Source organism: Coenobita brevimanus, chromosome 45 (assembly GCF_032717465.1).
Source record: "Coenobita brevimanus isolate Jiangsu-jjx chromosome 45, ASM3271746v2, whole genome shotgun sequence".
NCBI classification, from domain to species: Eukaryota; Metazoa; Arthropoda; class Malacostraca; order Decapoda; family Coenobitidae; genus Coenobita; species Coenobita brevimanus.
This window is the reverse complement of record NC_136998.1, coordinates 26,648,051-26,675,842: the sequence shown is the minus strand read 5'-3', so window position 1 is coordinate 26,675,842 and position 27,792 is coordinate 26,648,051. Positions and strand designations below refer to the sequence as shown.

Genomic DNA, 27,792 nt, shown 5'->3' with positions numbered 1-27,792 from the left:
ATGATCTATTACTCATACATATAGATATCATCTTTGCATATTTCGCACCATCAATTTAGGCTCCCCCTACGTAATCAATATTTATCCTACCATTGTTCAGTTAGTAACCCTATAAATGAACTTCTATAAGGCAACCACGCATTTCACATGCTTGTTCTTTAGTGTAGGCTATTCCTCAGTTGCACTGAAGTAAGACAGGCATTCATGGCATGTCATTAACATTTCCCAATATTGTTAAGAACCTCTTGTTAGCATAAAACAAATATGCAATTATACCTTGAAGATTATTAATGCTAGTCTCCTTCTTTCAACAGATACAACCAGGAAAACGTATTTCAGGTGGCCAGGAGTGGACACGTGAACGTAAATATTTGGGGGTGGGTAAGCTGGCATGGGATGGGTGACATGCACCACATAGAGGGTCGGTTCAATTCCGAGAAGTATATTGATATACTTAATAACTTCTTTCTGCCCTCATTTTCTGCCAGCAACCATCCCTTTCCTACTGGTCCAGTATATTTTGTCCAGGACAGATGCCCCGTTCACCAGGCTCGCGTGGTCCAGGAGTGGTTCCAGGAGCACCCTCGCTTCCAGCTTCTGCCCTGGCCCAGTAAGGGTGCGGACTGCAACCCCATAGAAAATATCTGGGGATCAATGGTAACTTCGTGGGAGCCTGAACAGGAACGCACACCCCAGGAGCTACTGGACCACACCCGGCGAGTACGGGAAGTCTTCCGGGGTAAACCTGACCTTGTGAAATGTCACGCAGGTAATATACAAAGACGTCTTCAGGCTGTGATCGAAAAGGGTGGTGGATGGACAGGATACTGAGAGGTAGTAAGTGTTAAGTCTCGTTGCTCTCATTGTTCTTGTTATTCTATGAAATATATATGTTGTTAGCTGTGCAAATAACACGCACACACAAATATATATATATATATATATATATATATATATATATATATATATATATATATATATATATATATATATATATATATATATATATATATATATAATCATACAGGCTCTACACTTATGAAATTTAACATCGAGTAACCCTAATTATGCCCAAAGTAATTTCCTCTGCATGGACTGACGTTGTAACGAAACTGGTTGTTCCCCTGCAGTAATTATTAATTTATTTTTACGGTCATGTATGACTGAATAGTTTAGTTTATACAAGCGAAAACCTCAGAAATAGTACTCACCGAGTATTATTCTTTCTCCAGCAGTTGCGCCTTCAGTGACACACTTCCAAAAATCCTCTGGCTTGTCAACATAACGTTTGCTAGGGTCCTGTGGTGCAACCCTGCTTCGTGCAATACTCTTCTCATAGTCTTTTCGCTGATATCATGGTCTGTGCATCGGTTTCTGTGGCGTGTAGTGCAACATGGTGGTTTCCGTGTGGTAGGTTGCCATGCTAGTTAGTGTCCTCTGCTTTACCCAACACAATAAATTTTAGATCAAACAGTGTTGTTCATGGTTATTAATATATATAGATATATATATATATATATATATATATATATATATATATATATATATATATATATATATATGATCAGGTATTTAATTTTTTTCAGGTAGCACGGAGCCAGTTTGAGCTTTGTTGTATAATAAATGATAATTTTGTTGTATATATTGTTTTTATTATCTTTGCCTATCATTGCCATGATGAGAACATAATTCTGAAGTTGAGCATAAAGCACTGTTTTCAATAGCCTATGGAGAGATTCATGAGAATCACGATGACTACCAGTACTGTCCTTGTGGTCCTTAATGTGTTATACATGGCGTTCTGCACAGTAATGCTGGACGTAAGGAGGTAATGCATGAAACCTATAGTTCTTCTGTTTTATGAAGGCGAAATGCTGTGGCTGCGATAATCACGTCAAGAATGCGTATCTGCCAACACTTTCATTCTATATAACTAATATCGTAACCTTCGCCATAAATTTCCAGTTATTCTTTTCCCGATGGCAGTTTTTTCCACTTTCATGTAGTAGGGCTGTAGGTGATAAGGGAGAAATTCCTATGGCACTAAATGTTTGTAAGAAGGAATGAGGTTAAAAATATGAGAAAGAATAGATAAACAGTACTACAAAAGGAAAGGAGGGAACGGGTAGCGAGAGAAGGAGAAAGCAGGGGGAAGGATGTGTGAGGTTGCCAGCCTACTTGAGAGAGACTGCAATATATGCGTAAATTTAGACCAAATTTATTCAAAACGTCAAATAGCGGCGCCAATTAAGGTGTAACACCCATTATTAGACAAATGCATATTGAAAGAAAACAGGTAATTAAATAGATTAATGAAAGGAATATTTGTTGACAAATATGGTTATTTAAAGAGAAAGTTAAACTGCATTATGCCTAAAAAAAATGTAGGGCGTAGGAGAAAGTGATAAAAAGGGGGACTTCAAGCACGAGGGATAATAGGAATACGGAAATAGCTGAAGAAAAAAGTTATGAAAAATTGGTTCGGGTCCGAAAGACCGTCCAATATCTTTATTTATTGCCTAATATCCAAAGGATAATAATAATGAGTAGGATACCCAAATACGGTGGTGAATAATAGACAGTGTTTTTATTTAGTAGATAAAATGAAATATATGCAGCAGATATTATAATAATTTATTTTTTGTAATTTCTTTTCATCTAATCACACTCACCTGTCTGACCCTCCAGCAGACTCTCGTCTCCGCTACCCAACCATTCGTCTCCCCCTCCCACCAGCCAGACTGTGCTGCTTCTTCACCCTCCCACACTACCCCTTATATAACTCCGCCCACATTTCTCCCCTCCTCACCCTCCCACATCCCCCCTCCCTCCAGCTGCAACTGTTACCAGAACCACTGAGACCCAAACCAAGTCGCTGGTGGATGGGGTGTAGCCGTTTCATCTGTCCGGAGCTGTACAGTATGCTGCATGTTTGTTCACGATTCGCCACGTGGCTTCCATAGTGACCCGACTTGCGTATTCTACCTCACTCCCCCCTTCTCCCCCTTATAGTAGAGTAAGTCGTTCTTTCTGTTGTTCAGAGCAGGATTGTCAACTCTTCGTCCTCTATGCCTTCATTTGCGCGTCCTTCTTACAAGTTGAATCAAGCTCTGCCGGCCCCCTATATAATGAGCTCAGTCTCTGCATTAGTTGCCACTTAGATCTACTCATTCTGTTCACATCTCTGTCCTCCCCTGTACAGTATATTATTATTTTTGTGAGTGCTCAAGAAGTCTCCAGCCATCTAGCTGCTGTATAATTTGAGTATAAGTGTTATTACCATTTTTCTTGTACTGTATAGCCTAAGGCGTTAATTCGTGGGCCTGGTAAACTTTTTGTGATTCATATTGGTTTCATGCTGTCAGCCAGTATTAGTAGTATTTTGTATCTGTAATTATATTATATCTTGCTTTAACTGAGCATTATCCGGTTTACTCATTTTATCAGGGCTGACTTAGATAAATTTGCTCTTGCTAATTTCGTGTTAATAGAGGCTATTGCAGTTAACCATATATGTAACCTGTTTTGCCATTACATTATCCTTATGAGTCCTGAATGTTTAGTTGTTAGTTTGAGCATTAAACTTTAACTTGTAATTTTACCTAAGTTTTTTGTTTTGAACCTGGAACTTTGCGGGACAGTAGTGATTTTAGTATTCTCACTTGAAGTGTTCATTATCTCTCTCTGTTCCGTAACAATAGCCTGAATGATTTAGCTAGAACAGGAACACGTTTTGGGGAAAGCTTTTTCAACATGATTGGAGGAACCCCATCTGGACCTGAAGCTTTGTTGGTTGTTAAATTGTCTAAGAAGGATTTTACGTAACTAGCCCCTATCTAATGTGGAGTAATTTCGAGTGAGTTAGGTTCTAGTATAAGGACGTTATGACTAACTTGCCTCAAGATATAATTTGTGGCACGTGTACTGGTAAGGATGTCCGTTTTCCACACGGGTCATTTATAGTGTTTCCATCTGTAGATTTTACTGGGTGAATGTGTGATGACTTGTTAAAATCTGAGAGGTAACCAGAATGATCTATCATTATTAGGATTGTTTAATAGTTGGGATGCTTGGTTGTGAAGAATGTTTGATTAGGCGGGATTATTACTGTTCTTGCATTGTTCCAAGCAATTTTAAAATTATTGAGGGATTCAGATATTTATTTTGAAATTTTAAGTAAAAGTTACATTCTAGGGAGTTTTGGGTCGTTATTCAGGCAGAACTGCTGTCAGATCATTATGGGGAGTCCAGTCTTTTAGTAAACTGTTTACTAAGTATCAACAATTCCATGCCAGCTTGTGTTAAATTATTAATGCTGGACTGGATAAAACTGATGTCAGTGGGGAAGAAAGAAAGACTGCCTTGGAATATCGGCAAAATAATTTCTAAATCCATCCCAGTCTGTCCCAGAAAAGTGCCATCTGGTCACCTCCACTGGTTCAGAGGTTAGGGGCAATTGACAAATAAGTCTCTGATGAGATTATTGTCGGAGGATCCCTGTGGTGACAGTTTCGGTATCCTGTATCGATATGGGTTATTTGTCAGCAATACGTCAAGGAGACAGGAGCTATGGTCATGATTATCTGGTATTCTGGTTGGTGTTTTTAGCAACTGCGTGAGATTAAACGATTCTGTGAACAGCTCGCATTCTAGACCTGTTTCGTCAATCCTGACAGTATTCAATAACCGTTCTACATCGTGGACGTTAACATCATCCCAAACGGCAATTTCTGTGGTAAGACTGAGGTTAACGTTGATCAAGTGAGTGGATATGGTCAGATACGCTTGGTTATGAAGAAGCATTGGAGGAGCAATAGGCTGGACAGATATATTTGGTAATATTTAAGTATTTTATTTTTTATGAATAATCAGTGTTAACTGAAGTTCAAAATAGTGTTAACTGCATAATCAGATTTGACATGACAACAGGTGCCACACTTGTTCCGGAAGTTACTGAGGAGATAGTAACCAGGAAACTAAATAAGGATATGTCAGTAGAAGGAGAATTTTGAGTTTCTTTGAGGAATAAAGGCTAGATGGGATAACAGATTGGAAGGAAAAGTGGACAGAAATGATATTGGTACTAAGACCACGAATGTTAATAAATTATAAAGCCGAACCCAAACTTCTCCTCTGACGAGCATTAATGTTTGCAATAACCTTTGTCGGCACAGTCACTTGACTGCGACCAGTAGAGTCCTGTACCGCCAACCCTACCCTGCCGATGGTGCCAATCCGAGGTGCAACCGAATATGCAGATATTACTGCAGCGGTCATTGTTAGGAGGGATGGAAATAGAAGCTGTGATATCTAACATGCATGTAGTGCGGTGTAGACAGTTGGAGTCAGAGGTTTATGAGAGTATGCTGGGCTACTCTCTGTTGATGAAAACACTGAAAATGTTCTGCAGGGAGATGGTCATGAACAGGTCCTGACGGCTGGTGAAACGGGAGCTCCATCTCTCCCTGACACCAGCTTGCCATCTGTCTCAGGAATACAGTCCTGTTGGACTGGTGCTACAGTCTACTTCCTTATTAATTACCCTAAACCCTTGCAAAAAGTTTGGCTTAAACCGAAAATAAAGTCTGATATTGCTATGTGACCTTGACCTTTTACCAAATTTTTCTCAAAACTAATAGAGCAGTTCAAGTTAACTTTCAACCCTTCCGCTAAGTTTGGGTAATCAGAGCAAAAGAGTTTTAGTTGATACCTTACCCAGCAACAGACTGATTATAAAATTGAATCTTTTCATTCTTACATTACGAACAACCCTTCCATCAAGTTTGGTCTAATTCGCATCATAACCATCTAAACTGCCCTTGTTATTTATTGTTTGACCTTGACATTAAATTTCCCAGTGACTTGGACGTTTGCTTGAATGATCTCAAAATCCTTTTGTTACCCTGGATCCTTTCACACAATTTGGTTAAAGAAGAAGGGGTTCACAATATCAAGTGACATTATAAAATAAAAAAAAAAACTTTTTTTTAATTCTCACCCCTCCCGCAAAAATTGAAAAAAAAAAAAAAAAGTTTGATTCAGTTCACAAACAGAAATCCGCCGATCGAATTTTGACATTGTTCTATGACCTTCATCCTTTAAATGTTCTCAGAATCAAACCCCTTAGTTCATGCGTTACCTGCCACGCTTCTAGTAAGTCTGGTATAAACAGACAGGATGATGTGTAAGTTGTATTTGACATATGCCTTTAAAATAGTAGGTCAGCTGCTTGGCCAACCCATATCTCTTCCACCAAGTTGTGGTGAAAATTGGATCAGAGCTGAGTTATGCTAACACACACACACACACACACACACACACAAACTCACACGAGCGCCGAGTTGGCGTTGCGTGCGTGCGTGCGTGCGTGTGTGTGTGTGTGTGTGTGTGTGTGTGTGTGTGTGTGTGTGTGTGCGTGTGTGTGTGTGTGTGTGTGTGTGTGTGTGTGTGTGTGTGTGTGTGTGTGTGTGTGTGTGTGTGTGTGTGTGTGTGTGTGTAACAAACGAGCTGATGTAGCTAGTATTAACATTCTCAGGCTTAAATGATTTATCCTCAACTCAAAAAGTGGAGTTCGTTTCGTCTACAAAGGCTCCAACATGCTTGCAAGCGTCGGCCTTGGTCACCTAATGGTGGCTCTCCACGCTGCTCGATCTCTGGCAGCCTTCCTGCTCAGTAGGGTGTATCATGTTCACTAAAGTGTGAATTTAAAGTTTGGCAGTATGTATTCCTGTGTAAAATCAAATTTTAGGAGGGGTCCTTTCTCTTGAACTTTTGCTAAAAATCAAGTTTAAGTATTCAATTTCCCATTTTTCGTTTTCTGGTTAGGTACAGACTGGGCAAGACTTATGCTGTAGCACATATATAGCACATCTTTGCAGGCTTCTGGCCTTGGTTTCCTCGTCACTGCATTGAAAAAAGAAAAACATCATTTTCTTACTAAAACACTGTAATACATCTAAGATGTTGCTAGATTTTTATTGTGATAATATCTATGTTTCAGTTACACGGCTTGGTGTTGATTGTGTAGCCACCATGGCTAAGCAAGGACCAAAGACAAGAAAAATTTTCGGCTCAAAACTGCGTGATCTGGTGGGTCCAGGCAATTATTTCCTTCCTACAGAAGTTCCAACGTGGAGAGCTGTAATTCAAAGAGGAATCCTTCTGCAAGAAAAGAAGCTGCTTCATGAGGATATGACAAGAGCACGGTACCCTCTGCAAGATTTGGCAAAGGACTTGGCATCACTGGTGGTAGCACAGTGGTGCAAAAGCATTGCCAAATTCATTCTTCCAGTAATAATTCAAAAGAGATCCATTGCCAGGAAAATTCTTCTAAGGTGAAGGAAATGAGTGACATAGTGAATGGCAGGGTGAATGCTACATTGAGACAGAAGAGAATATCAGAACTTGATACACTGTTTGACTTAACAACCTGCAGACATGAGATTACTCTCTGTGGAAGTGAATTATCTGGCTGCTCTGGCTGTGCTGCTGTCAACTGTGACTGTCCTCTGCCTCAAAAGATTCCAAAGCTGGAGCTGGATTGGCTCTATTACCAGAGGATCAAAACCTCAGAATTGTCTGTCTTCCAGATGGCAAATGCTGATGTCAAGGAAACAGTGGTGTAAGTACAGGCTGCTAAGAGGAAGGAAAAAAGAGCAGAAAGCAGCTGAAAAGAGAAAAAGGAAAGAGGAAGAAAAAAAGGAGCTAATACTTGGGGATGTTGATGAGAATGAGGATGAACATGGTGCGAATTCCTTGAAGGAGCCGCCCGAAAGACCAACACCAATTGCTGACACTGATTTTTTCCAGTACTCCACAAGGCACAAGTGCCAGTACCAACACTGGTAAAGTCTCTGCTTCTGCCAAGAGGAACTACATGGATATTTCAAACACTGCTGCGGCTGCAATTAGTTTTAAGGTACCAAACACTCCTGCAGCAGCCATTTCAACTGGTTTCTTGAAGGATCTTATTAAAGCTAGCCATCTAGCTACTGATAAGGCATATCTAGCTGTTGACAAGATGAAGATGTGGAGGGGCAAAAAGTCTATAATCGCTGCCTCGGTGGAGGTCCTGGAGAAAAGAACAAAGGGAGAGGAGATCAAGGGAATTTTCTTTGATGGAAAACAAGATAAGAAGACAAAGATCATGAGGTACAATGAAGAAACTGGCCGCTTCCATCCTGAGCACTATAGTGTTACATGGGAACCTGAGGGAAATTATCTATTCCATTTTACACCGGAAAAACCTGAAGGAAATTAGAAAGGCACTTAAGGTAGCTGAGGCTCTGTTTGAGTGGATTAGTGCTCATGATGCTAAAGATACTCTTGTGGTCCTTCGTGGTGACTTCACCAACACAAACACAGGACCTGATGGAGGCGCTATCACTCACATGGAAAGACTGCTAGGTCACAAGTGTCACTGGTTGATATGCCAGCTGCACATTAATGAACTCTGTCTCAGGCACATGATCATTAATCTTGATGGTCCTTACACTGACAAGTCTGGGTTCAGTGGCCCAATAGGATAACTTTTGGAGAAGATCAGTGACATACCTGTCAACTTTAGTTTCAAGGCACTGCCAAGAGAAGGTACTGTATAATTGAACTTCCAGAAGGCATTGTACAGAACCTTAGCACTGACCAGAAGAAAGTTCTACAGACAGGTGTCGCAAACAACCCAATCACCAAGTGGACAAGGTGCACGGCCTGAGTAAAACCACGATAGAATGATAATTGAGTGTACGACAAGACCATATTGTATTACTTAGATCTGGAGTTACTTTAGCATATGAACATTTAAGGAGAGTCAAAACACCACGTACAAAATTAACATAATCTATTAAACTACCTTAACTTACAACCAATAGTGGGAAAACAAAACACAAAACATCACCCTGCCTACTGGACAAGAGCATAAACTTGCTAAAGTCCATCCTACATCCCTAACCAAGGACATACACAAACCTTAAACCTGGACGACCCAGAGCTAGCCGGCGTCACTGACAGGGAAACAGAGAGTGAGAGCCACAGAGCCTCTGCGCCTGGGCTTATATGCAGGCCTACCACCACTTCATTGGGTCGCCAGTTCGTTAATTTAGAAACACCTTAACTAGCTAGTTATACACGTGGCGCGAAGGGGAACAATTACCTACACAAAATATGCGTCCACGTGACACCTCCCCCCAAAACAAAAGAACTTATTACCAAGCCGGAAAAAGTTACTCTAACATGTACAAACATTATAGGTACAAAAGTAGGTTTACTTCAATATTAAAAAAATTCCTTAAACCTAAAAACATAGAATGGGTAAATGACATGGTAAATCATAGGGAACCTACACTCTGTTCACACTCTTGACAACGCATCTGCAATGGTATTGTCCTTGCCACGAATATGCTGCAGTTTTATATTATACGGTTGCAAGGCTAGAGCCCATCTCAGCACTCGAGCATTCTTAAACTTGACCTTTTCAATAAACACAAGGGGGTTGTGGTCTGTGAACACCGTGATGGGGAATGCGCTACTGGACAGATATACTTCAAATTTTTCTATTGCCATGACAATTCCAAGAGCCTCCTTTTCAACGGTGGCATAAGCCTTTTGATAAACCTTAAACTTTTGGGAAAAAGTAGCATACGGGATGTAACACTTCACAATATTCTTGCAAGAGCACTGCCCCCACCCCTACATCACTTGCATCGACTCTAATGATGAAGGGCCGATGTGGGTCCGGGGTTCGGAGCACAGGAGCACAAGCCAGCAGGGCCTTCAAACCCTCAAATGCCCGCTGACATTCATTTGTCCAATGGAACGTCTTCTTGGAGCTAAGTTGATCCGTAAGGGGAGCAGCGACCTGGGCAAAGTTCCTGCAGAAACGACGATAGTAACCCACCATCCCAAGGAACCTCATGGTAGACTTTCGGTCAGCTGGTGGTGGATATTGTAAGATGGCATCCACCTTTGCATCAACAGGGGCTAGCTGGCCCTGCCCAACCACATGCCCCAGGAACACGACGTGGGCGTGCCCAAACTCACTCTTGGCGAGGTTCACTGTGAGATTGGCCTCCTCCAGGACATCAAAGAGCTTTCGCAGCCTCTCAAGGTGTTCCTTCCAATTGTCACTCCAGACAACTAAGTCATCTAGGTACACACGGACGCCAGGCAACTCTGCAATCAAATTGTTCATTAGTCTTTGGAATGTGGCCGGGGCATTCCGCATGCCAAAGGGAAGAACTAGAAATTCCCAAAGGCCGCTTGGAGTGACAAAGGCAGAGATTGACTTGGCTTGTTCTGTCAAGGGCACTTGGTAATACCCTTGGAGGAGATCAAGCTTAGTGACGTAGCGGGCCGCTCCTAGGTCATCAATAATGTCATCCATTCTGGGTAGTGGAAAGGAGTCGGGCAGGGTAACAGCATTGACCTTCCTATAATCTACACAAAGGCGGTAACTTCCTCCAGCCTTGGGGACTAATACTACAGGTGAGGCCCAGGGACTCATACTTGGACGGATCAAACCTTGCTCTTTTAGCCTCTGCACCTCGGACTGCAGGAATTCCTCTTCTCGGCACTGAGACGGTATGGAGCTTGTCGGATCGGAGGGGCTCCTTGAACATCCACATCATGGGGCAGCAGGGTACAGAGCCGAGGGGTGTCACCAAAGAGGTCTGGATGCTCCTGTAGAAGACAGTCAATATCGCCTGCCTGGGTGGGGGGCAGATGCTCTAATTTACTCATAAGATTTGTTAGAATTTCACGATTTGACAGCTTACTGCCTACGAATGGTGTAGGGTCATTTTCCTCTGACTTTTCCACTACTCTAGTTCCTGTTAAGGTGACCTGTTCCACTTCCCCTCCTTGTGATTGGTCACGAGAGTGATACATTTTCAACAAATTGACATGGACACTTCGCCTTTTCTTCCGCCTCTCTGGCGTAGCAATGATATAATTAAGGTCTCCAACCCGCTTCAAAACATGATATGGCCCAGAGTACCGAGACTGAAGAGGCTGCTTTGGTACTGGTAGCAGAGCTAAAACTTGATCACCAACATGAAAAATGCGGGATTGTGCCTTGTGAATTTTGTCATAATTGTCTTTCATTCGTATTTGAGCATGACTGAGATTAGAATGGGCAAACTTTAAGGCACACTGCAAGTTGGAGCGGAACTGAGTTACATATGCAGCAATCGGTACAGTACTCTCGTCATTTAACCAGCATTCTTTCAAGACTTTGAGAGGACCACGGACCTGGTGTCCATAAATGAGTTGAAACGGGGTGAAACCTAGACTCTCATTTACACTATCTCTAATTGAAAACAATAAAAGATCAATAGCCTCATCCCAATCCTGACCCGTTTCCAAACAATAAGTACGTATCATAGTCTTAATGGTAGAATGGAAACGTTCCAGGGCTCCTTGACTCTGTGGATGGTAAGCGGTTGACTTACACTGACGGACTCCCAGGGCCCTCATCACTTGCTGAAACAGCCTGGAGGTGAAGTTAGACCCTTGGTCGGACTGCACGATGGCAGGTAACCCAACCTGTGTGAAGAACTTGATCAGGGCCCTGACAACATTCCTACTAGTGATACTACGGAGAGGTATGGCCTCAGGGTAACGAGTGGCAACATCCATTATGGTTAATAAATACTGATTCCCGCGTTTGCTCCTTGGGAGAGGGCCCACAATCAACAATTACCTTACTAAAGGGCTCCTCCATGACAGGAATGGGCTGAAGGGGTGCAGGATTGACTTCAGTGCCTGGTTTGCCACTAATCTGACACACATGACAGGTACGGCAATAGGTACTAACATCTTTCATCAACTTTGGCCAGTAAAAATGAGACAAAATCTTGTGGTAAGTCTTACGGACTCCCAGGTGTCCACCCACCCCATCATGTGCCACCTTCAATATCTCTATACGTAGAGATTTTGGGACGACGATCTGATGGACTGTCTCCCACGTGTGATTGGCAGGAGCCTTAGATGGTCTGAATTTACGCATCAACACCCCCAAATTGAGATAAAAACAGTGTGGAACCTCATCTATTTCATTACCTTCAGTAAGCTGTGCAAGAAACAACTTACATTCGGGGTCACTAGACTGTTCCTGAATTAATCTCTCCCTTGTGATAGGGGTGCTACCAAAGTCAAGGAGACCAGAACTAGACTTACTGAGTGTATCATCAAACAATTCCGCAAGGGAAACATCTCCCTCGGGTGTGTTTTTCCTCTGGCTCTACAGCAGGGGTATGTGCGTCCAACAACCTCTGGCTCTGACTACGAGTAACAGCACAAGTTGGGAAGAGATTAGGGTGTTTCAGCTCTAAGTCAGTAGTGTTGTTGATATCAACAGGTTTGTCTGAAACGATGGGGTTAGCAGTAACCTGGGAACCAGCTAAATCATTGCCAATTACTACTGAAATGTTCCTAACGGGGAGGTGATCTACTACAGCTAGTGTTACTGGGCCTGTGACAAACACAGACCGAAGATACACTGAGCAAAGGGGATATCTAGCCTCTCCTGGCAGACCAGACACTAGTACAGTCTCACCTGTATAACAATCAAAATTGGGAACATCTTCCTTTAAAATGAAAGATAGATCAGATCCAGTGTCACGCAACACAACAACAGGAGCCGAGAATCTACTGGACTCATGTTTTGATACTACACCTCTCGAGCAGAATGGTTTAAATGATGAGGGTACTTCAAGGGAATCACCTGAATGTTCACATGGCCCCGAAACAAGTAAATCACTAACCTGTGGGTCACTCACCTCCACTGGTTGGGTGAGTGCACTGGCATGGAGAACTGCATTGCCCTGGGTGGGGCTGTACTTACTGGCCAACTTCCTACAGTCTTTTATGATGTGGCCAGGCTTCTTACAGTACCTACAGAAGAGAGACCTCCCTCACGTCTTGATTAGTAACTCCACGAGCCTCCTCACCAGCGCACTCACCAGTGGGATCAAGCTTAAAAGAAGGTCCCTGGGTCTCCGTCAGCTTCTTATTCAGGGGCCGTTCACTCTGTGAAGTGCTGGCTGGCTTATGCTGGGGAGCAGTCAACCTGTACTTGTGGAAGGGTTCACTATTAGTTAGGGAGAAATGATCGGCAGCAATGCCAGCCTCAGATAACGTACATAACCCTTTTTCCTCCACATGTGACCTTACTTAGCTGGGAGGCAAGATTTCACTTCCTCCAGCACAAACAACTCCAGCAAGCCCTCAACTGTCAAACTAGTCAACTCACTCTCAACCCATTTTTTACAAAGTCGTTGTTTGCGGCGGATAAATTCTACATAAGTCTGTCCCTCTGTCTTACGGCAGCGGCGGAACTGTTGCCGATAAGCTTCGGGCACTTTCTTGTATGCATGCAATACAGTTTTTTTTACAAAGTAATAATCTTCAATTTGAGTGGCATCCAGTGCGGTAAACACTTCCTGAGCTCTACCAGTAAATGAGCTATGTATTAGCAACACCCACTTATCCTGGGGCCAAGAATGGAGCTCAGCCGACTTCTCAAAATGAGTGAAAAAATCTTCTGGATCCTCCTCATTAAATTTAGGAACAAACTTTAATGCTGCAGCAATTTTGAAGGAATCTGGCTCACACTCAAGCGATGTGGGACTACGAGAGAGACGGATTCTGTCATTGTCCGCTTTCATCCTCTCAACCTCAAGCCTTTTTTCCTCCAGCTCAATTTTCCTCAAAGCCATCAAATCACTAGGATGTTCCAACATGTTCACTTCTTCCTCACTGAAAATTTCCTCCCTCACCATGTGTGCAAGTACTAACTGCTTTATATCATCTTTCTTCAACCTAGGACGAAGCTCAAGCTTATAATAAGCTGCCAGCACTTCCCACTGAACCTTGGTTAACCTAGAAAGAGCAGTCACTGTAGGATTAGAAACAAAATCTTCCAACACAAACATGATGGCGGCGAGAAGGGAAGGACAACGAAAATAAGCTAGCTAGCTAGATAGTGTAATCACTCAAATATCAGTAAACCACTTCACCTAGTGGGACAATAAACCTTCCACCACACACGGGAACGTAGCGCGCACACACACACACTACAAAAATTACGTGGGGAATACAATGTCACCAGTCAAGTGGGAGTACTAATCTTTGCTGTACGTGGGTATGTAATATTCTCCTAATAGATCCAAGTAAAACAACTGGTATAGTAAATATAACGATAGTGGTGTGTATGGAGCTAAAACAACAAACTCCACAAAACACTATACACCACACTATCAAATAATACAGATCATACAATATACATGACCCATATGCCCAAACAGAGTAGAACAAACAAGAGTTGTAAAGCAACAACACTCTAGGAACAGTTTCGTGAACGGAACACAGCTCTTGAATGAGGTAACTGAGCAGGAATTAGCTACACGCGTATACACTAGTGCACACAATTAGGACTACCAGGGAGAACACTTGTTTCATAAAGCAAACTCAAATATGAGGGAAACAGTTGTTGCTAAAGGCTAAATTGCAATGCACAGGGAGTACACAGGAACGTGTAATGTAGCTAAATATACAGGCTAGTATACATATTCGATCCCGGACAGGCCCCCATTTGTCGCAAACAACCCAATCACCAAGTGGACAAGGTGCACGGCCTGAGTAAAACCACGATAGAATGATAATTGAGTGTACGACAAGACCATATTGTATTACTTAGATCTGGAGTTACTTTAGCATATGAACATTTAAGGAGAGTCAAAACACCACGTACAAAATTAACATAATCTATTAAACTACCTTAACTTACAACCAATAGTGGGAAAACAAAACACAAAACATCACCCTGCCTACTGGACAAGAGCATAAACTTGCTAAAGTCCATCCTACATCCCTAACCAAGGACATACACAAACCTTAAACCTGGACGACCCAGAGCTAGCCGGCGTCACTGACAGGGAAACAGAGAGTGAGAGCCACAGAGCCTCTGCGCCTGGGCTTATATGCAGGCCTACCACCACTTCATTGGGTCGCCAGTTCGTTAATTTAGAAACACCTTAACTAGCTAGTTATACACGTGGCGCGAAGGGGAACAATTACCTACACAAAATATGCGTCCACGTGACACAGGAAAGTTAAGCAAAGAAGTTGCTAGTCTAAAGTGTGGCCTACTGAATCAGTCACGCTGGCTAACTACTGGTGAAGCTCTGCTGATGCTGTGGATGAAGCAGCATAGTTTGAAGAGAAAGGAGCTGAAGAAGCTAGAGGTCCTGGTGAAGTTTTGTCTGGACTTCTATTTCAAGATGTATTTTGAGATAAAGGTGAAGCACCACATGAAGTATGGACCTCACCATATTGTGACAACTCTGAAACTGCTGAGAAACCAGACCTCTGAAGTAAAGAAAGTGATTACTTCTACATTAGTATGTGGAGCATACCATGCTCACAGTGAGAACATCATTGCCTCTCTCCTGTGCAGTGAGAATGAAGAGGAGAGGGCGTGGGGGGTTGACATGATCAAGAAAATAAGAGGTAAGTCTGAGTATGGAGACATGAGTGAGAACTCACAGAAACCCTACACTGAATCTTAATGCTACCTCTCCAATTACTCTGATTGACTGGAATAAGAAGAAACTGTATGAGCCAGTGTTCACCCGTAAAATGTCAAGAGAAGACGTTGAGGGCCTTCTCAGGTCTCCACTTCAAGTTGAAAACTTCTCAGTTCACACTCAAAGCTGTGAAAGAGCGGTCCAGGAAGTTTCAGCTGCAGCTAATGAAGTGTATGGGCATGAGAGAAGAGATGGTTTTGCTCGTGCTAGGATCGATCACAGAGAAACGTTGCCAGTTTTTAAGTCAAAGCAAGACATTATGAACATATATTAGTTTTCTACTAGAAATACAAGACAAATGAAGATATTTTCAGCAAAAAAGATTTCAGAAATTTCAGTTATATAGAGTATTAAAAGGTGAAAGAGGGACTTACCAGTACTAGACAAGAAAAATAAATAAATAAAAAAAGTTGAACGCCACAGCAGCATGCTGAAAGGTGGGGGCAGCTGCCACCACACTCAGTGATGCCGGTATTAAAACAAATGAAAATTAGTGGAGGCGTTAAAAAAATAATAATAAAAAGTCCTACCTGGTGACAGGAGGCTAAAAATCTTATAATTTCATAGTTTAGGGACATACTGGGGTTTTCTGTTTATTTTAATGGTTATGAATAATATAGGATGATCTTAAACGGGTCCAGACCTACTCTCAAGAAATGCTTAAAGGTGTGTGTGACGAGTATGCACTATAATATCATTTAGGCTAGCAAGTTTTTGAAATTTGTCAAAAATCATTTTTTATTTAAGTGATTTTGAACACCTAAAAGCAGTTTTTCGCAAAACTTGCATAAGACAAATCCTTCTTAAAATTCAGTTTTACATAGGAACACATACTGCCAATTATGAAAATCCAAGTTTTTCATTATTCGGCCTTAGTATGATACACCTACTGCTCAGTCCCTTATCCCTGAAGTCAAACTCTCTGACCTTGTCCCAGGTCTTTTTCGGTCTGCCTCTCACAGCCCTACCCGCAACGTTAGTATAATACTTCACTTTCTGCACCCAGTTGTCATCCCCCATCCTCTCCACATGCCCAAACTATTTCAATCTACCCCACATCATCACAACACAAATTCACTCCAGCCCCATCCTACCTCAAAACTTTTCCCTCATAAACCTAGTCTTCCAAGGCCTTGGATTCAAGCACGCACTGCACATCCATCTTATCATTATCATTTCTGTATGTTTGAACCTGCACACATCCTCTTCTTTTGCTGCCCAGGTCTCACTACCCTAGTGCATTACACTCCTAACATATGCCGAGTACAAAAATCCCATAGCATGGAGGGAGAGCCCTCTCAATGACAGGATAGGCAACAGCTCCCTGAACTTCTTCCAACTACCCCTCACTCCAGTCACAGAGCTAGCTCCAGCCCCACCTCCAGAACATTACATGTCTTACAAGTAACAAAACCCTTCCACGCACTCGAGAGACCAGCCGGATCAATCCTGATAATATACACATGCGCTCCCTGCGACACCGCACACGTGAAATCTGTATTATCTCTCAGTCTTCCTCTAGTACCACTACTCGTACATCGCTCATGTGCCCACTTATCGTAAACACTGAACAAAACAGAATTACTTCCCACGCCCTTGTGGCAAACCGCAAATGGCCACTAGCCCTCTTCTTTTACACTATTGCCACAAACCCTAGATACCATCACCTTTATGTTATCTGCATTTACTCTCAAGCCCTTGTACCCCATACCATCTCACCACTTCCTAAATCCTTCTTCCGCCTCCCTTTCATCCCCTGTAATCAACACCAAATCATCGGCATACAACACCTCCCATGGGAGGTGACTTCAAGCACAATGATGAACAACAAAGGGATCAAGAATGACCTCTGATGCACACGAACATTCACGGAAAACTCATCACTCAAATCTCCATTCACTTTCACCTTGGTGCGAGCATCCACACCATAAACACTCTAATTAGCCACTCCCCGATCCCAAGCTTTCTCATTGTCCACTTCATCACCTCCATAGAGACTCTGTCCAAGGCCTTCTGCAAATCAACAAAAACGAAACCCAAATCCTTTTTTTACTATATATTTTTCCTGAAGCTGTTGAACAATGAATATGGCATCAGTGTTCCCTTCGCCTGACATAATCTCAAACTGAATCTCATCAATATTCACTCTCTAATCATACCTTCTAAAACTCTCTCTCCATTAGCGTCATTATCTGGCCCAAAAATTGTATGTTTCTATAATTTTCCTTTTCCAGGGCATCACCCTTTCCTTTGTACATATTTGCAGTAACACTTTTCAGCCATTCATCTGGGACAACACACTTATATAACATCGTGTTTATTAAATCAGTAACTAACCCGACTCCTATATCTCCTGAGGCCTTCAGCATTTCAACAGTCAACCCAGACGCACCTGCCGCCTTCCCCACTTGCATCCCGCCTATTAGCCTGCTCACAGAAGCAGCGCCAATCAATGGCCAAGGGCCAAACACTGAATCTGCTGACTCCAAACCTTCTCTGTTCCAGTTAAACTCCTCATTCAGCAACCGGTTATAAGGCTCTCACTAGGCGTCTTTTATATCCTCACTGTCCGTTACCACCTTTCCCCCGTCATTCTCCACACACTGGTCACCAATGATATCCCTGTTTTCCCTCTTGATCTGATTTGCCACCTTAAATATCATGGGGGAGGCGGTGGTTGAATCGGTAGAGAGGCGGCCTGCAGTCCTGATGGACCCAGGTTCGAATCCCGGCTGGGGCAGGGAACAGTTAAAGGATTTGAATTTCATTAAAAGCAGACTTCCCTGATCTACCAGATGACCCGCCGACATGTAGTAAAAATACCCCCGCTAATACCAATACACCAGTCCTGTATGAGACAGCCCTAGCATGTATTCAATATGGACGGTGGGTGTTAGCGCCGAAGTGGTGACATGTGGAGGTGTAGGAGGACTACTGGGCCTTGGGACAGGCTACTGCCCCCGAGATATAGGCCCTGAAGCCTTTGCCCAGAGTCGGACACATAAAAAAAAAAAAATCATCCTTTCAATAGTACTTGCATTTTCCAGTAAAAGTATTTGAGACTCACATTTTGACCTGTATACCTCACTTCTAGCCCTTTTTTGTTACTACCCCATTTTCATTCCTGGAAAGACATTCTTATCTCCTTAGCTGCAGCTTCTACACCCTCATCACCACCACATTTACTTTATGATTTGGAAGGGGGGGGCTCATCCATCCACACAATGATTCAGCAACTCTCAGGATCTCGATAGGGTAGTCGTAGGTACTTGTAGAGAGATAGGGAGGTCAGTTGTAGGTCGTCGGAGCACTGCCAGTATAAAGTTGAGAGACATAGTATGACTCGAACTTGTCGCTGCGTATTACACAGTGTGTCATCGGCTCGAGTGAATAGGTAGGTCCCTCTCTCTCTCTCTCTCTCTCTCTCTCTCTCTCTCTCTCTCTCTCTTACTTTTCCCCTATTGTGTATCATCAAGGTGAGTTAGAGCACTCTTGGGTTGTAGAGTTTATTGTACAGTTATATCGAATAGTGATTTACAGCGTAACGTGGCGTGACAGCAATGTCTCCTATCTGACCTTCGTGTTACCGCGCCTACTCTCCAACCCCTTTTGATCTGAGGGGAGTCCCTCCAACATTATATACAGCTTGGAGAGGAGGTGCGGTGTGATGTAGTGTCTGGTAGATTTCCATTCACGTGGACTAACAGACTAGGACTGGTTACTCCACGCGTTTGAATACATCATGAAATTCTTGGTCATCTGGACTAAGATATTGTTTGAGATACATCATATGTTAAGGATTCTTGGTGGTCTGGGACAAGATTGTGGATAGACATTATGTGGATTGACATTCCTAGTGAGAAGCTGTGTATGTCTCCAGCAGACACTACATCCTGTACATTGTGTTATGAGATATATACTAGTGCCTATATAATGTCTGCATATCGCTTGGTCATGCCCAGTGTCGTACCAGCGACAGTAAATATTGTCCTAACATATTAATGCATACTACATAAACATTACAATCAACTTGTAACCTAATTAAGTGAAATACTTAATACTGTAAAAGTAACATAATTTTACGAATATTGTATCATAATTGCATTTACATCATGTTAATGCAATTGTAAATGCATTCTGTAATTGCACCTGTTATGCAAGGGTGGCTGTAACAAAACATTATGTTTAATGCAACTGTTACGCAATAGTAATTGCAATAAAACTGTAGCTACATCTTGTTAATGCATCTGTTACATAATTGTGGTTGCCATAAAACTGTAGTTACATCCTGTTAATGCAACTGTTTCATAATTGTGGTTGCTATAAATCTGTAGTTACATCTTGTTAATGCAAAAGTTACAAAATTGTGGTTGCCATAAAACTGTAGTTACATCTTGTTAATGCAACTGTTACATAACCGTAGCAATTATAATTGCAGTGAGGCTGGTGTTTGTAGTTACATAATTGTAGCAATTGTAACAACTGCAGTAATGCTAGTATTTGTAGTTACATAATTGTAACAACTGTAAGAATTGCAGTAATCACGTGTGGTCATTGTAGCTATATAACTGATACATATGTATATAATTTACACAATAATAGCAATGCAGTCTACTCATAAATCAGCCATATTTGATATACTTGTTTATTTGAGACACTATAGGTGTATTGGCTTGGTTATGTTGCACAGTTTATAATTAAATGATAATGCATATAATTCCATATTTTGTTATTTTATATAAAATTACACAAATAATATTAACAATATGTACAGTATTCACTTACTTTCACACATCACTTGATACTATAGTCCTCCAAAGGTTGTGAAGTCAACTTGATATGTTTGCTCATTTTAAAATTCATCTTCAGGTATAGGTTGTAAGTACTGATGTGTGTGGTTGAGTATAGCATTATGTTGCTGATATGTGGTATCTTGACCATATAATATGTAAATCTTGAGATTTGGTTCTAGTTATCGTGCAGTCGAAGTTAGGAGAAGTTAAAGATGGCTACAGGGAGTTGATCGTAGTTTTTTATCTTCAGGGAAGAGTTTAAGTTGAGTATTGTATGTATTACACAGGAACGTAATTTACTAGCTAAGTCTCGTCAGACCCCTATTTTCTCTTCCTCTCACCACAACCTTTCGGTTCTATGGCTACCCCCTTTCTGCTCTCTAACTCTCTCATCCTGCCCTAGGAGAGCACATGTGAATGTTCGAGAAACCCGTGTGTCTGTGTGTATGTAGCGTTTCCGGTGACAGTGTACGTGTGGCATTTTTTACAGAAATGCGGTCTCATTTCCTTTCCCACTGAAATCGCAAACACATTTCCTTTGGTCGACTCTCGCTGACACATTTCCTATTCCCACAAATTGGTTGGTGTTTCTATCTATCTATCTATCTATCTGTCTATCCATCATGCTATCTATTATGATTTGTATTTATAATATGGAGTCCTGACATCGCTCGGTCACACGAGCTGGCGATCCTCCGACAACATTCATCATTGACATGCTGTCATCTATTAATACGTAATATTGATTATAATATTGAATAGATAAAATATTCATGATAATACTGTAATGACCTAATAATATTCAAGAAGCATGTTACAGTGTTAACATATGGTATACTTAATGGAGCAAATGCACTATAGTTAAACTGAGTGTGGAATATTGTATAACATATAGTAATATGTGTATGTATAATAGGCACATATATGCAAAAAATAATTCAGGTTAAGATTATAATAAGGGTTACTAATAAATTGGTATTTTATATAGATATAATGATAATATTAATTCAGTTGTTGTTCCCCCCCTTTTTTTAAATAATAAAATTCACAATATTTACAAAATATTTACATTTCATTCAGGGGGTCTGACTTAAATGTGTACCCTGCCTCCAGTAAATACTGAGTCCAAGTTTGCAATTCTTTCATGCATTCTGTGCAATGTGAACAGCACTACTGCAAATACAATAGAGAAGATTATAAAGACAGTAGGTGCTGGGGTATACGCATAATATGGGTTGAACACACTCAAACTCAAATCTTCCCATGGCTTCAATGTTTCACTGATTATAGTCCTACAAGCTTAAAGCGGCCCCTACAGGTGTGCCTGTCAGCTGTGCGCTTCTGCCATACTTCCAACTGACCTCCCATACAGGCAAGGTCACCTAAAAATATTTGTGGATGGCTTTGGTACAGCCTAGTATAGTTTTACTTATACAAAAATGCTATAAGGTTTTTATGAAAGAATCGCTTTTTGTTATAATAATTACAAAGAACTTTGTACAACTTGGCAGAGTTGCTCATGCTGTGCTGCCAGGTCTTTCGAGGCGGATTTGGGTCAGATTAGTGTCACACACACGCACGCACACACACAACACACACACACACACACACACACACGCACGCATACACACCAAATGTCCTGTTCTGCGCCCTTCATTCATTCTTCCGCACTCGAGGACAATGGATGCCTCTCCAAAGCCTCAATCAAAACACCTGCACAGTCAAGCCAAAGGAGTTATATACAATGTGAACCAGTATTTTCAGCGAGAGAAGGAGAAGGGGGATTTTATTACCAGCTTATCAAAGGCTACTTGCCGGACAGCTGAGGCAACAAAAGTAAGCGAAAGAACAATAAAAAGAATATGCAAAGAAGCAAGAGATAATGAAGAAAGTAATGAATTTATGTCTCCCAAGAAACGGCAACGCACAAGACCCACTGCTGATTTCTTTGACGAATTTAATGAAGGTGTTCTACGACGAACCGTGCTCGGTTTCTACGAGAGGAAAGAGATACCCACACTGGCAAAAATACATGAAGAAATTAAAGAGAACCTTTCCTACCCCGGCAGCAGAGAAACATTAAGAAAGGTTATGAAGAAAATCGGGTTTAAAAATGCTAAGGTAGATGGAAGAAAGTTTCTAATGGAGCGCAGTGATGTTGCATATGGGCGTTACATATTTTTGAGCGCAATGAAGAAACATGTGAATTCTGGCAAAGACATTGTCTACTTGGATGAAACCTGGGTCAACCAGAATTACACGGTTTCTAAGTGTTGGACTGACATAACTTCAGAACAGGCTGTGGGAGTAAAAGTGCCTACAGGGAGAGGAGGCCGCTTGATTATTCTCCATGCTGGAACAAAAGACGGATTTGTTCCAGGCGCTGATCTTATCTTCATGGCAAAAAATGATGGTGACTATCACAATCAAATGAATGCAGATACTTTTGAAAAGTGGTTTCAGCATCAACTTTTGCCAAATATTCTCCCTTCTTCAATTATTGTGATGGACAATGCGTCTTATCACTCTATGAAAATAGATAAGCCTCCAACAGCTGCCAGTAATAAAGCCACTATCATCGAATGGCTCCAGAAGAAGGGAGTACAAGTACATGAAGGTCTCCTCAAGGTTCAGCTCCTACACCTTGTAAGTCAATACACATCAAATACAGATGTCAATTATGTTATTGACAAAATGGCCTCAGACCATGGCCATAGGGTTGTGCAGCTTCCCCCATATCACTGCCAATACAATCCAATTGAATTGATATGGGCTCAGGTTAAGGAGTATGTGTCCAAGAGAAACACATTCAAGATCGCCGATTTGAAGCCACTCACCCACGAAGCAATTAACTGCATCACAAAGGAGAATTGGAGAATTGCTGTTACACATGCTGAAAAAATACAAGCAGATGATGCAAGAAGAGATGTTGTAGTTGACAAGTTCGTGGATTCTTTCATCATCTCTCTCACATCTTCGGATAAGGAGTGTTCTGAGTAAGTGTACAGTACCTTTGCAAATAAGAAAGAAATAGAGGAATAGGCCTACTGGGGAAACCTCTGGAAAAAAAAAAAAACGCGCCAAGACTTTTACCTCTTAGGTGGTGTGGAAATAAAGTTGAAATATAATAATAATAATAATAATAATAATAATAATAATGATAGTAAATGCGTGTACACACACACACACACACACACACACACACACACACACACACACACACACACACACACACACCAGGCTTGGGTTCGAGTACATTTTTCTGTACTCGAGTTCAAATACGATTACATTACGGTATCACGAATCCAAGTACAAGTACAAGTACTCCGTTTTATAGCTGAACTCGAGTCCAAGTACGAGTACATTTGTGCTGTACTCGAATCCAAGTACGAGTGACACAGCATGGAGTCCAGGCAGCTGTTTTTCACTCCTTGCAATTAGTACCAAAGTGCTAACATATTAAAAGCAGCTTATCAGGAGTTGGTGGGCGTGGCTGTACACCACTGGACCTCAGTGACTCACCAACCCAGGCCACCTGGCCTCCCCAAGGACACAATATTGTTACCCTCATCATTTTTATACATCATGGTTGTACTCGAAAGTACTCGTAAAATTGTCGAGTACTTTGAGTCCGAGTACAAGTACAAGTACTATGGAAATTTTAAACCCGAGTACAAGTACAAGTACAAGTACATTATATTGTGTACTTAAGTACGAGTACGAGTACGAGTCCATGTACTCGGACCCAAGCCTGATTATTACACACACACACAGTGAGAGGGGAGGGGAATGGTAAATGGTGGGCTGTACCAAGGCCACCTAAAAATAGCCTTGGCCTACGAGAGGTCAGTGGAAGTGTGGCAGCAAGGCACAGGTGACAGACGCAGCCTTCAGGGGCCGCTTAAAATGTGTTATACTATAGTTGCATAGTTTCAAACTTAGGTGAAGTCAACTTAATACTTGTGCTCATGTTTAAGTCCATATTAGGCAGAGGGTGGAAATGTTTGTGTGTATGATTGAGAATGATATAGTGATTGATGGAGGATAAAGTGGACATGGATGGTGTAAGTACTGCACAGTAGTCTGGTGCTATGTATAATCCTAATGCTGAAGTATGAAATGGTGGTATATCTGGACAGACTATGTAAACTGATGTGTTATGAGTGAAATAAAGAACTGTGAGCGTCCAATGCGTTGATGGCGTATAAGCTTATCTGGAGCAAAAGTGAAATTGCAGTGGTGATGAATGTCTTGCTTTCTAATGATAGCCATTTCACAAGGGACTGTTCCAGTAGGCTGAAACGTGAAGATGTACGCAGGACAAAGGTGAACAGCATGTAAGGATGTACGGCACTTTCGTTCAATCGTTGATTCACTGGCGAAAGTGACAGTGTTCCGTCTCTTGGAGACCATGATGAGTTCGGTATCTGTGTCGATGTTGATGATGACCAAGGTGTCATTATTCTTAGAAGGGAAGGGGTGTATTTCGTATACTGTGAACAGGTCGTCAGTTATGAATGGTACATGATCTACTACTGATGTTGGTGTTAGTGTTGCTTCTAAATATGGATAATATAACATGAAATCTCTACCCCGGAACAAAGGCTTCAAACTATGTTTGACTAATTATCTGAGCTAGCTCATGAACTGGAAGTAGGTCAATTGTGATTCTGCCATTACCAGCATTTGCAATTCCTTGCATAAGTGCCCTGTAACGAACTCTAGTGTTGTCTAATTGAAGTATAATTGTGTCAGTATGTTCCGTGATGATGGAGAAGTGTTGGAAAAGTGTTATGTTCCCTTCCATGGCATTTATTTTGTCTACACTCTGGTGAGTTACACTTTCTGCTTTTTTTTTTTTTTTTATAGATTTTGCACGATTGTCTTCATTGCTGAGTTTTGTCCGGTGACAAACTTGTTTTGGTATGTTAGTACCTGAGCTATTTTATTAAATTTGTTGTTTATTTCTTGAAGGTCTTCCTCTGTAGCCAATCCAAAGATATTCCCAAGAATTGCACCACCCAGGTCAAACAAACCACGCCTTTGGCGAGCATGTGTGATGTTCGTGTCACCCAATATCTCTATTCCATGAGACAGGAGATCTTGGACCATCATGAGCATAACTGACTTAGCCTGTTCTATCTTCCATTTCGCTAACTTCACTATTTCAGTCATTTCCTTTGTGATATGTGTTTGTGAAACTTAGCCTCCTATCATGAAGTCCAGGGTTCTCATTGGTTTAGCAATATTCTCTAAATAAGTAGGTAATTCATATAAATGGTCTAAGCTTATCTCAGTACTCATCATATCTTTCACAATTGACGTCGTGGCCGTTGGAGCTATGAGGCATCCTTGTCGTACTGTGTGCTGGGGGTCTAAGTGAGCATATTGTCTTGCTATGTAGAGGAGAATCCATGGTATAAGTCCCTTCATCGTTACCTACCGAAAAAAAAAATCTATTAATTTTCTAATATAGTCATGCTTTGGTCGATGATAATGATGATGTGCTTTACGGTCGACTAACGGAGAACAATAACTTGCTTGTTATTTTATTTATAGAAGGAGTTTAAATCGATATTAAAATCATGTAAATGTTGTCCTGTAGATTTTTTTGGAACAGTTGCACCTATGTTTGTTTGTTTGTTATGCGACCTTAATTTATTTTTGTAATTACTGTTGTTTTCTTGATTGGTTTTATGAGATATGTTCGGTTGTTCGGTGGTATCCGAGGCTGTATAATTACTGGATAATTCCCATGAAACTCGTTTTAAATGGTCAATATGAACTTGTTTCTCTTCACCACTTGACAGTGACCTAATTACAACTTTGTTTGCTTTTATGGTAATTACCCTGTATGGGCCCTAAAATTTCGGGGATAATTTATTATCTCTCGTATGAATGATACCATAGACAATGTCTCCTAAGCTGATAGGCGAGTCTGCCTTTTTTTTTAATGCCTCCGTCATTTCTTCCATGGACATAGATAATTGTTTTTCACTCTCTTATGTATGTTCTGGAATTCACGTAAACGGAGTTTGGGGTAATCATCGTAGTTGTATATGGGCAGATTTTCACCTTCTAGAATTTCATATGGTAATTTTTTATCTGTCCCATATATAATGAAATGTGGTGTGTCTCCTACAGACTTATATATAGATCCACTAATTGATGCTTCTACTCTGGGAATCCAATTATTCCATCTTGCATAATTTTCATGGAGAATGTGTCGTAGTACATCTAATACTTTTTTGTTTTGTCTCTATACTAACCCATTGGATGCTGGGTGATAGGCTAAAACGTTAACCGTTTTGATATTGTATTGTTTACATAATTCTTGTGTGATATCAGAATTAAAATCACCTCCATTATCGCTTATTAGTACCTTTGGGGTAATGTAGCGACATATGACATTATATATTATTGCCTTTGTTACTGTTTCTGCTGTTTTATCCTTAATTGGGGATAAGATTATATAGCGGGAGAAATGATCCGTTGCTACGAACAGGTATCGGTTATTATTATATGATAATGGCAACCTGAGTAAATCAACCGTGACAACGCCCCAAGGTTGATGTGGTACAGGGTAATTGCCCATAGGTGCAGATGTGATTGGGTATCCTTTGTGTTTTGGACATGATTCGCATCGGTCTATATGACTGTTTATATCTTTTCGTAATGATGGCCAGTGATATAACAGCTGGGCTTGTTTAAATGTCCTGTCTTTTCCCGGATGTCCTGCAGGTGGGCTATCGTGTATCGTTCGTAATACTTAGGGTATCATGTTATTGGGGACCACTAATTGTTTATTATTTCTTCGGCGTTTTGGTTGTCCTGGGTTGATCCTGTATAAGGCATTATTGATTATTGTGAATTGTTCGAGTGGTACATGTAACTTGGGTAATTGTATGTCATCTCCACTTTCTAACTTGTATATAACTTTAGACCACGTTGGATCAAGTCTCTGTGCTATCGTGATTTCATCATGGTTTGAGAGGTTTCCTTTGAGATCTAATGCCGCGACAGGAAGTGTATTTGCGTTCCTAGGTAGAGCATCAGCCACTAGATTCATTTTGCTTTGTATGTAATGAATGTGTACATTGTAGTTTTCGACTGTACATTTCCATTTTGCTCTCCTCCCAGAGAGGAGTTTTTCTTTAAACATACCCACTAGTGGTTTATGGTCGGTGAATAAGTGAATTTCGTAACCATATATCAAATCTCGGAACTTTTGTAATGCAAAGACTACTGCAAGTGCCTCTAAGTCTGTAGTGCAATAATTTTTTTCTGCACCTTTTATTTGTCTGCTGGCAAATGCAATTGGTTAATTCTTTCCTCTCTTATCTTCTTGCATCAATACAGCCTCTAATCCTTTAACAGATGCGTCTGTGGAAATTATAAATGGTTTTGTCAAATCAGGG

At 41.3% G+C, this 27,792-nt stretch overlaps 1 protein-coding gene across 1 annotated transcript; it reads left to right on the top strand.

Annotated features, from left to right (window-relative positions):
* The first annotated feature begins 22,564 nt into the window (after positions 1-22,564).
* Positions 22,565-23,374, top strand: LOC145398467 (uncharacterized). Its single transcript, XM_080271344.1, has one exon. It carries the CDS (start codon positions 22,565-22,567, stop codon positions 23,372-23,374), a length of 810 nt encoding a protein of 269 aa, XP_080127470.1.
* Positions 23,375-27,792: the final 4,418 nt, after the last annotated feature.

Coding starts and splice junctions, on each gene's coding strand:
- LOC145398467 (XM_080271344.1), top strand. CDS start 22,565: ATGAAGAAACATGTGAATTCTGGCAAAGACATTGTCTACTTGGATGAA.